Raw genomic sequence first — 10,836 nt, 5'->3', positions numbered from 1 at the left:
AGAGTTGTCAGGTGGCTTTTGAAGAAAGGCAAATTTAATAAGGACCCAAGCCAGTCAGTTCAAACTTCCCTCCTCCCCCACATCTTCTCTTCCTACCCCTACCTCCTGAATTTCCTTCCTCCTCAAGAAAGTCTTAGATTGAGCAAATAAGAAATCACTTCTCCTAAGACCTAAGTTATACCAGCTCCTATTAACCAAATGCCGGGCATTACACTAATCATTTTTATGCATATCATTCAATTGTCATACCTATTGAGTAGGTATTATTATTATCCCCACTTTACAGATTGGAAAACTAAAGTTCAGAGCTCAAAAATGGGCACAGTCAGGATTTGAACTCAGGTCACCAAATTCCAAAGTCTGTGCTTGAATACAGTGCCCTCCTGCCACCCCTTTGCTGTATTAAGCCCACTGAGCCTTCCACTGTCAAAATGAAGATTCCCTAAATCCACCTGCTTTTGTAGACTGCCAAAAATATCCATATATTGTTTTTTCTTCTAGTGATGTTTGTTCTCACTCTGTGCTTCCTATGAATATGCAAAACCAATTTGAAGGACTTCCCTGGTGGCGCAGTGGTTAAGAATCCACCTGCCAATGCAGTGGACACGGGTTTAAGCCCTGATCCCAGAAGATCCCACATGCCGCGGAGCAGCTAAGCCCGTGTGCCACAACTACTGAGCCTGTGCTCTAGCCCGTGAGCCACAACTACTGAGCCCACATGCCACAACTACTGAAGCCCACGCATCTAGAGCCCATGCTCCGCAACAAAAGAAGCCACCGCGGTGAGAAGCCCATGCACCGCAACAAAGAGTAGCCCCCACTCGCCCGCGCACAGCAACGAAGACCCAACACAGCCAAAAATAAATAAATGAATAAATTTTAAAAAGAACAAAGCAGTTTGAGGCATGCTTGTGTATGAACACGTGTTTTCGTGAATGTGTACATACATGCATGTGCATACAGGTGTATATCTGTGCATATGCACGTGTGTGCATTGTGAGTGCATGCACATGTGAATGTATGCATGTGTGTACATGTGGGTATGCTTGTGCACATGAGTGTGTATATACGAGCGAATGCACATGTATATGTAAGTGGACATGCGTGTACTTTATGTGTGTATTCGGGTATGCATGTGCACATGTGCACACATGTGCATATGTGTGTGTGCCCAGGCTACATTTTATGGACAACAGTTCCTGCTTGGTTGTTATGGGAACCACAGTTCTAAAAATGTTAAACTGAATCCCACTCCATGTGGGCCAGAAAAGCCAAAAGGGAGAGAGAAAGCTGAATGACAGACACATCTGGGGACCCAGACCTGAGGCAGAGAATCATGGGCTCAGGAAGAATTAGACAGGCACAGACCATCCAGAAGTGTGGTCCTACTCATGGGACCCCATGGATTGCATTGATGCCTCAATCTTGCTTCTTCCCATCTCCCTCCTGATCCTTTCCCAGTTTCATGCTCTCCAGCCACCTTCCTTCCTTCCTCTTTCCCCTTCTCTTTTTCTCTTCTCCTTTTAGCCAACCAATCAACCCAATACTTAAGCACTTAAGGTGTGCTGGGCAGAAGGCCTAGTGATATGGTGGCCATACATGTGGATGATCAGACAAGGTCTCTGCCCTTGAAGGAGCTCAACGGTGGGAGGATTTGGACAATACATAGTGGGGAGGAACAAGCACAGAGCAAAGGGAGAGACTACAGAGGAAGGTGGATGATAAGTTTGTATCAGACATGCAGGGCTTTAACTGCGATGTATTTTTTGTAGGAAGGTGGAAATTGTGGACATTTTGGGATAAAACACTATGAATAATGGTTTCGGGAAATTACATCAGTAGTGCTGTGTAGTGTGAAACAGAAGGAGAGAGAATGGAGATAGAGGGACCATGGGAAGCAGTTTGGTGTAGTGCAGGCTTGTTTCAAACAGGGCACAGAGGTTGGGGTGAAGAGGGAGGAAGTAGCACTCTGGGTTGCTTTGTCAAACTCTCCCCCATATCCTGCCTCATCAAGATTCTTATTACTCTTCCCTGTCTCTCTAGGGTGAGAGTCAGGATTTGAGTGAGGCTTTGTTACTGATGTGCATATATCGAACTCCTTAGGTGCACTAGAAAGGAAAAAAGTTGGGAACCACGGGCCCAACATATGGTAGGCACTCAGTAATACTTGTGAAACAGGTGGATATGCACTGGTCTTGGAACTGGAAAGCCCAAGTTCAAGGCCCACTTCAGTCTCTCATCATTTGTGTCCCCTTAAGAAAATCCCAAACTTCTTGGGCCTCAGTTTCCTACTCTGTACAATGAGGGTTCAGACAGGATGTTCTTGTAAGCTCCTTCCAACTATTATGTGATTGTCATAGCCAAAATGTTTGTGTATGTGGAAGGGGTGGAACGGACTGAGGTGCTGGCAATAGGAACAGAGAGGATAAATGGGGGAAATATTTTAAAAGAGGAATCAGTATCTTCTGACTTTAGTTGTCAGCAATACTGTGGAATAAACCAAAGTCCCTCCTGCTAAAGAATGCATGGACTGATTCACAAAACATAACAGATATCTGAAATGCTTAGCTGAGCTTGCAAGAAAGGGAAGAAAATCTACTTGGACCAAAACAAGGGAACTGATACCAACAAATGTAAGCTCAAGATGTGCTGTGACTAACCCCAGGAAGTATGGGGAAGGAATACCTTCCCATGTTGCTTGTCTGTCCTGACCTGGGCCCTGGGTGGAGAAGGGGGAGTTGCCTCTGAGAATTTATAACTACTTGAATTCGAGTTTAAACTCACAACACCTGCATAGTACAAGAACCCCAAGCCAAGAAATTAACATAAAGATTGGTTTTCATCAGTTGATACTCCTGGAATGCCTGGCAGAAGCAAACACAAAACTGCTCGGGAGAAACATACCCTCAACCCAGGCTACAGAATATTACTGACCAGGTAAATCCCCACTTAAGATGAGCTCACAAACTGAAAATTACAGTATGTAAAAGGAAACAATGTACCATGAATTAGAGTAGATAAGACCCTTTAGAACTTCAATAAGATCCAGTCTGAGTGACAGCCTGAATGTGGGGGAAAGAGGGGTACAAAATGAATCCCACAGAAGAACTGTAGTTATTTAGGTGATTTTGGGGAACCAAACAAATGATGGTTGCCATTAGCATAAACTGGGTATATGGAAGGATGATTTGATTTTAGACAGATTGTATTTGAAATTGTGGTGAACATCCCCATATGGAGGTGTTCATTAGTCAGAACCATGGGCTTCAGCTGGAGTAGAGACGAGGGCTGGCTGGCTAGAAGTCATCTATGCATCAGTGATAGCTGAAAGCCTAGGAATTAATGTGCTCTCCAAGAAGAGTGTGGAAATGGGGAAGGAGGGGGCTCAGAACTAAGTCTGGGAAAACAGCATTTTGAGGACCAGATAAAAAATAGGAGCAAGTAAAGAAAATGAGCTCTCTGTTAGTCCCTGATTATGTTTGGGTCCTGGGTTTGGGACGATTTTCTGATTGTTTTATTTAATTCTTTCCATCTCTGGCCTAACATTCTTTTCCCTCAAAGTCCCTAGGGGAAGAAGTTCCAGTAAATGGAGCAGTTTCCCTTGGGAGTAATAGGAGGGACTTCTCAGCTGGGAGTGGTAGAACCAGGCTGGGCCCTGGTACCAGCACCACGACTAAGTCACTTCTTTGGGGTGCAATTTTCTCATCAGTGATTTTAGGCCTAGGTGGGTATGAGGATAAAGTGGGGCACAACAGAGCTGATAGTACGTGATGGGATGCTGCTCAAGGGGGCAAGGGTGGACTGGTTAGACACCACCCACCTACAGCCTGTCTGCCCTTCTTCCTTTGTTCAGGTTGTGTGGTTTGGGACCAGTTGCTTGAAATCTGGGCCTTTATGCTCTTTCTTACCCTACTCTGCATGGAAAGTGAAGTCAGGTGGTCCATGCCTGTAAGTGAAAGGTGTGGTCACTTAGATAGTAAGATAATGAGAGTCATCATCATCTTATGTCTCCATGAATCTACCACTTCCCTATTACAGTGCCTGATGGTCCATCATTTGAGCCTCACTACGGGGTTAAACATTGCCCTCTATAGGCTGCTCTATTAAAATGTTAACTCTCCTAGAAGAGGTAGTATTGAATCCTTTACCACAAATTGGTTTATTAGATGCAAGGTACTCAACCACATGAAAGCACTTACCACTCAGGGAGAAAAATGGGTGGAATTCACGGATAATTGAATTGATAATTTTGTCTCTGGTCAACTGGACTGTGGGGGTGGAGGGTGAGCACATCTGAGAGTGAAGGGATGAAGTAGCCAAAGGATTAGAAGCTGGGTTGATCTGGCATCCTAGGGCTGTAGGACTCTCTTAATTCAAGAATAGCTCAGCTCAGAAAAGAATGAAGCCCTCAGACAGGCTCTATCCTTTCCTTAGCAGAGAGGAGTTGTTGGGGAGGAGAGATGGGAGCACAGCAGGATTTTAATGCTCCAGCGTCTACCCAAGATCGCCAGAAAGAGTAAAAGCTTTTGGGTTAGGAGTTTAGGGAGTAAAGGTTGGGGGGGGGGGAGAAGTTTCACCCATTCCCCATTTTCCCCATCACAGGATCATACTTTCCTCACCACCCTCCTAGCTCCACCGTCCGCCCCCCGCCCCGAAAAGCCATGGAAGTTTCATCTGGAAGGAGAGTTAGGGAAAGGGGGCTGTGGCCAGCGCTTGACTAAATGGTAAATGGGCTGCTCTTTGAAGAAGCAGCCTCTGGCAAGCACCCTCTCCTTACTGGGCTTGGCTCTGCCCATCAACGGTCTAGCTGAATGCTGAGTCCCTTTTGGGCCTGACAGCATGTGATTCTCATACAGATGCATAGGCACTGGCTGGAGCCTCTGTGATACCCAAAGCTCTGGGTGTTCACAAACAGCACTGAAATACTGCAGTCTTTTGCTGCTGTTGCTACTGCCTGGAGCTCCCTCTAGTTGCCAAATCTATTTCACCTCTTGGTAGGATGCCTTTCCAAATAGTGCTGATAAGCTGAGGTGCCGCCATTCTGGGGTTGGGGAAAAAAGCACTGGCTTTGGAGCCAGACACATCTAAGTTTGACCCTGTCTGTTCCTAGCTGGGTTACCTAGCAAGTTATGTACTTTGCTTCCTCATGCTGCACTCAGGATTGTGAGGACTGAGGAGGATAATATATGCACAATGTTTAATATCTAAGCCTCTCAACCACTCTCAAGTTCCAGAAACACCTTGAACCCTTACATCAGCTGTGATTAAATTCATTCGTTAATTCAGTACATATTTATTGAATGCCTACCACGCGCCAAAGTGCCTGACGGTAGGTGTTTAATGATGCCATGAGCATGAGGACCTCCTTTCTCTTCTGGCACATATACTCCTGGGGGAGTGGGTGCGGGAATGGTCAGGAGCTTGGATGGCAGATTCAGTAAGCTTTTAGCACAATAATTTTAATTGCAAAAATAAACAGTTTTTTCAACTGCTTGAGAGTAGCGTCTGCTTTACAAAAATTAACGACAACAAAAAAGGAAATAACCCCAAAGCAAAACGTTACAACCAACGGCTGCTGAAAACGACATTGCTGTACAAAATCCCGCGCGAGACCAGCTCGGCTCTGCCCCTGCCCGTCTCTGGGGGTCTAGGACAAGGCGTGGGGCGTGCGCCATTACAAAAGAGTGTCTTAAGTCCCAGGGAAGTGCCTACTCAGTGGGTGGCCTGAGAGAACTTCCCTCCGAAGCGCGGCTGACTCGGAAGACAGCGCCCGGGCCGCGGGAGCTGTCCATGGAGCTAGTGCTGTACGGGGAGTGTGCGGCGGGCGCTTCAAGGGAACTAGAAGCCGGACCAGAGGCCCGCCCTAGGGCGTGCCGGAAAAAAGTGGGCAGAGGAGCGGGGAGGGGTGGGCAGGTTTTCTCGTGCGCACCGGAGTGCGGCGCCCCAATGTGCAAACCCATTTCACCCTCACAGCGCAGCGAAGGAGAGGCCCAACGAGTAAAAGCCAAGGCCCTTGAGCCGCTCCTCGGCGCGCGCCTTCTGCTTGAGGTGCACCTTGCTGTGCCGTTTCTTCTCATCGCTGCGCGCGAAGCGACGGCCGCACACGTCGCAGGCAAAGGGCTTCTCGCCTGTGTGGGTGCGCACGTGTGTGGTAAGGTGGTCGCTGCGGCTGAAGTTGCGGAGGCAGATGCGGCACTGGAACGGCTTGTGGCCCGTGTGGATGCGCAGGTGGCGGTTGAGCTCGTCAGAGCGCGCAAAGCTGCGCACACAGCTCTCCACCGGGCAAGCAAATGCCTTGGCGTGCGGCCGAGGGCAGAAGCAGCGCGCGCTGCACTTTCCGCCCCGGCGCCCCTTGCGCCGCGCCTTGGCTGTGGAGAATGGGACCGGCGGCGGTCCTGGAGGCTCAGGCATGCCACTGCTCCCGGGGAGGTCCGCCACCAGAGGTTTCGGGAAGTCCGCCCCGGCGCTGCGGAGGCCCAGCGGGGAAAGCTCAGGCTGCGTACCATCTAGAAACTCTCCGCCTTCGCCGCCACTCCCTCCCTCCCCACTAGTAGGGGTCAGGAGCCCCGGGAGGCTCTCGGTTCCCTCCCCTAAGTCACCCGGGGCCAGCGGGAAAGCATCGTAGGCCCCCGTGGTGTACAGTCTGCTGGAGGCGCCGGCCGGCAGCTCCGCGGGGCAGCTGATGGACAGCAGGTCTTCAATCTTGGCCCCCATCGGGGGGAAACGGGCCTCCGGGGCGCCCTGGTAGCCTCCCTGTGACCCACAGCTCCCTGGAGCCCCGGCTGAGAGCAGCTCCCATGGAGCGTAGGGACCTTTGAAGGCCGAGGCAGTGTCCAGCGCAGGAGAAGCCGGAGGAGCTCGGAGGCCGGGCTTAACGTCGGGTGGGGAGAGGTGAGGCTCATACAGGCACTGTGAGGGGGCGCCCGCCGAGGGTGAGGCCTCCCAGAATGCCTCTGGGAAGACGGTAGCGCCCAGATCCGGGGAGAAAAGGTCTGGCGGTCCCGGCAGCAAGGCGTCGGAGCCTGCGGGAAAAGAGGCGTCCAGAGGAGACCGGGATGCTGCCGCCTCAGCGCCTGGGAAAGGTGCCAGGCCTAGGATGCCCGACATGAGGTTGAAGAGTGCCTCCGGATCGTGCGGGTGTTCGGGTACTGCCTGGATGAAGAAGCTACCACTGTAGCTGAGGCCGGGAGGAGGCGTGGGCGCAGGCCCCTCCAGGAAGCAGGAGTCGGCTAAGTCCCCCCCGGCGCCGCAGCTGCTCAAGGCCCAGCTCAAGAAGTCACCTGCTGAGGAGGGAGCAGGAATCAGCTCCGCGCACATCAAAGGCCGTGCCTCGGAGCCCGCAGCCCCTACCCAAGAAGCCCTTGGTGCGCTCTGGCACACACAACGTGCCTTTTGCACATTCTGATCCAGCCGGAGCCAGCATACGCCCCAAGACGCACATACAAACATGCACACGCAAAACACACGTGCAAAGGCAAAAGGACGCCTTGATACACGCACAGGTTCCTGCGGAGGCGCCGGAGGCCGGGTGGGGGTGGCATTGGGGGTGCACACACACAGGACCCCGAATCTCCTCCGCCCCTAGCCCCACAGCTCCAGGGTCCCAGTCCCTGCCTGTTCTCAGGCACCTTGCGTCCCCGCGCTGCGCCGCCGTCTGAGCACCCCTGGCCGCGCTCCTTACCTCCGGGATAGCCGGCGGCTGCGGGTGGGTCCCTGGCGGGCAGCCGGGTCAGTTCGGTACTGGGTTCAGAGCAGCAGCCCTCGGTGGACTTTACCAGGAGCGCGTCGGGGCCAGAAAACTCGCTAAGGTGGATCATGGCTCGGCTGCGGCTGCGGGGCTCCGAGGGCCTCGCCCGCTGGGCTTGGGGGCGCGCGGATGGCCGGGAGGCCGACAGTCGGGGCGCCCAGCGCCTCGCAGACCTAGGCTCTTGGGCTCCTGGCTCCGGACTCTCACCTCTGGGAAAGGGTTGGGGGGGTGGTGGTGGCCGAGGCTCCCTTGCTCGCTGGGACCCGCCTCGGGTGGCGGTTCCTCGCCTGTCCAAAGCGCAGCCGGGCTCCCCCAACCCGCGGCCCCCCCACTTATATAGCAGCGGCGGCGCTGGCTCAGGGCTTCCGACTCCCAGGGCCACTGCCATTTCGGGAGGCCCCGGCCCAGCCGCCGTGACGTAAATGCCCAAACATGGACACAGGATGTGTACCGGGGACTCCCGAAAAGGAAAACTCGGGCTGTGACGTCTTCGCCACAGCCGCCGCCGGGGCCGCGCCGCTGCGTGCGCGCGCACTCCCTGAACGTGGAGCCCCGTGCGCGCTGGGACCGCGGGTGCGCCTGGATGGGGCGCTGCGTCGCGTGGGTCCGGACGTCAAGTAAGTGCACTTCTCTCATGGAGGCAGAGGCCGAAGGACGGTTAGGAAAGACAGTGGGCTTCGGGATTCCACAGTTTGCGTTCGAATCCTCTCTCTGCCACCTTCTAGCTCTGTCATTTCATCTCCCCGAACGTCAGTTTCCTCACCTGTGAAATGGAGATACGTACGTCTACTTCATAGATTTGCTATAAAGATTAATTGGGTTAGAGCATATGAAATTCTAGGCACGGGACACTCAATTAACCGTAGAGATTATTGCCATTATTCATTATTTGCTCACATCTGTGTGTTTTTCATATTCTTAATAGTTTTTTGTTGTTTAGTTCTAGGAAAAATAACTTATTTAAATTAAAAAGGATCATATCGCGAGAGAAAACGTCAATTAGCACAGAGGGTATATTATAAATTGAAAAGTAAAAGTCTCTCTTTTCTCTACTCACCTCCCTCCTGAGGTAGCCACGTCTAAATTTCCTGTGTATTCTTTTTTTTTTTTTTTTTTTTTTTTTTTTTTTTTTTTTTGCGGTACGCGGGCCTCTCACTGTTGCGGCCTCTCCCGTTGCAGAGCACAGGCTCCGGACGCGCAGGCTCAGCGGCCATGGCTCACGGGCCCAGCCGCTCCGCGGCACGTGGGATCATCCCGGACCGGGGCACGAACCCGTGTCCCCTGCACTGGCAGGCGAATTCTCAACCACTGCACCACCAGGGAAGCCCCTGTGTATTCTTTAAGAAAAGAAATTATGCATACTGCAAGCATACACATACACACTGTCCTGCAATAGAATTTTCCCCCACTTATAATAGCTGAGCGATTGCTCCATGTCCAAACATAGAGAGGTTGGTCATTCTTTTCTAAGGCTGTATAGTACTCCACTGTAAGGGAGGTCAGTTTGTCCTCTATCCATTAGCGTATAGGAAGTTTCCAACCTTTTGCTTTTCATCGTTGTTGTAGTCCTTGAGTAAATAAATGTGAATATATCTGTGGGATAAATTCCAATGAGTGTAACTCTGGATCAAAGAGTATGTAAAATTTTAATACAACTGGCATTTGTCCTCCAGAGAAGTAGGGCCAATCCCTCTTCTCTCATCCACAGGGTTTGAGATGCTTGTGTAGTAAACTTTTTTTTCTACCTTTGTATAAATGACTTTACTCTAGGGGTGTTGTTCCCAGGAGCACGCAGAGAATCTACAGGCTATATTTCCCTGGAAGCAGTTCCTGGAATAATTGGGCTGCTTCTGAAAAACTTTAAAAAATATTTCATATCCTTATGGAAGCCATGGATATTGGCTGCAGAAGGCTAGTCAACTCCTGCAAAGAAGCCTGCCTACTCTCCTTATCTCATCTCTCTTCTGCTGTGGTTTTCCCCTTTGTTGTATCTTCTCATCTTTTAAAATTTTTCATTTTATTTTGTGTTATAGTTCACTTAACTCCTTTCTGCACCAAATTAAGGGATTAGGTGTATACATGGGATAATATGTTTTTCTTTATGAAGAGCATCAATTCTTAGGACTCTGGGTGCCAGAAGGTAGGAGGGGCAGGACTGGGATTCTCTCTTACTTCTCTACTTACTTAGGAATGGGCACAAAGCCATTCAGGGGTGATGGGCTACAGTATGACTGGCAGTGTATCTCCCAGCCCCCCTTGCCCAGTGTCCTTTTTCAAGAGAGAGTGCCAAGAATGCCCAAATTCCACCAAATTCTCAGGTCTTTCACCCTGTGTTCATTATGCAAACATTCATCCATTCATTCAGCTTCTCAATGTTTGTTCATTCAGTATTCATTCCTTAAGTGCTTACTATGGACCAGAAGGTGGATTTTGGTTTTTATTCTACAAGGACTGTGAGATCCATCTCCATCCCTAGCTGCCCTCCCACCACCCCACAACAATGCTACAAGTGTGTTCACAGAATATGTCATCACATAATCACCTGCAAAATACATACTGACACACTTGCATTTATTCTCTTGTGTCTGGAAATCATGCACGTGCAGCATGACCTAACAAATGCCACAGACATAGTTCTATGTTAGCAGCACATGTGTTTCCATTTAGGAAATGCAGAAACCCAGCACTTGTCTGTAAGGGTTAGACACACGGGGCAGCATGTCCTTTATACTCTGTTTCAGACTCTCGGTTTGATTCTAATCCAAATGTATTGCTAAGGCCAGGTGATCCCACACCAGACATATAGGGCACACATGTCTCAAATCCATGCTGGCCTCTTGCTGCCTGGGAGGGAGGGGGAGTGGAGGAGTTTGGCTAGGCCTGTGTCCAGGGCTCGCCAGGTTGCCCCGTCAGGCCAGATTGGCCAGCCCCAGGTTCTCCATCTCTCTGCTGTTCTTCCCTCTGCCACGGCATTCCTCCTCCTTCTTAGTCATGGATAATTCTCCTACTCCTTTGGCAAGTTCCCAGGCCATTGCTGCTCTTTGCCAAGGTCAGTTGGGCTAGGTCTGTGTTAAGACAAAGGTCCAGCT

At 50.7% G+C, this 10,836-nt stretch overlaps 1 protein-coding gene across 2 annotated transcripts; it reads right to left on the bottom strand.

The window, feature by feature from the left end:
- Positions 1 to 5,438: 5,438 nt before the first annotated feature.
- EGR4 (early growth response 4) lies at positions 5,439 to 8,125 on the bottom strand. Of its 2 annotated transcripts, none has more exons than XM_059078873.2 (2): positions 7,682 to 8,125; positions 5,439 to 7,283 (listed from the first exon to the last, which is right to left on the bottom strand). In XM_059078873.2, exons 1-2 carry the CDS (start codon positions 7,815 to 7,817, stop codon positions 5,968 to 5,970), a joined length of 1,452 nt encoding a protein of 483 aa, XP_058934856.1. In that variant the 5' UTR covers positions 7,818 to 8,125; the 3' UTR covers positions 5,439 to 5,967. The 2 variants fall into 2 exon arrangements, with proteins under 2 accessions (XP_058934856.1, XP_058934857.2); XM_059078874.2 differs by having other exon boundaries at positions 5,439 to 7,280; positions 7,682 to 8,114.
- Between the last annotated feature and the right edge of the window lie 2,711 nt (positions 8,126 to 10,836).

This window comes from Kogia breviceps, chromosome 11 (assembly GCF_026419965.1).
Source record: "Kogia breviceps isolate mKogBre1 chromosome 11, mKogBre1 haplotype 1, whole genome shotgun sequence".
Lineage (NCBI taxonomy): Eukaryota > Metazoa > Chordata > Mammalia > Artiodactyla > Physeteridae > Kogia > Kogia breviceps.
This window is presented reverse-complemented; position numbering and strand designations above follow the sequence as displayed.

Coding starts and splice junctions, on each gene's coding strand:
- EGR4 (XM_059078873.2), bottom strand. CDS start 7,817: ATGATCCACCTTAGCGAGTTTTCTGGCCCCGACGCGCTCCTGGTAAAG. Junction 7,284..7,681: donor AGCCGCCGGCTATCCCGGAG/GTAAGGAGCGCG, acceptor CTCCCTCCTCAG/CAGGTGACTTCTTGAGCTGG.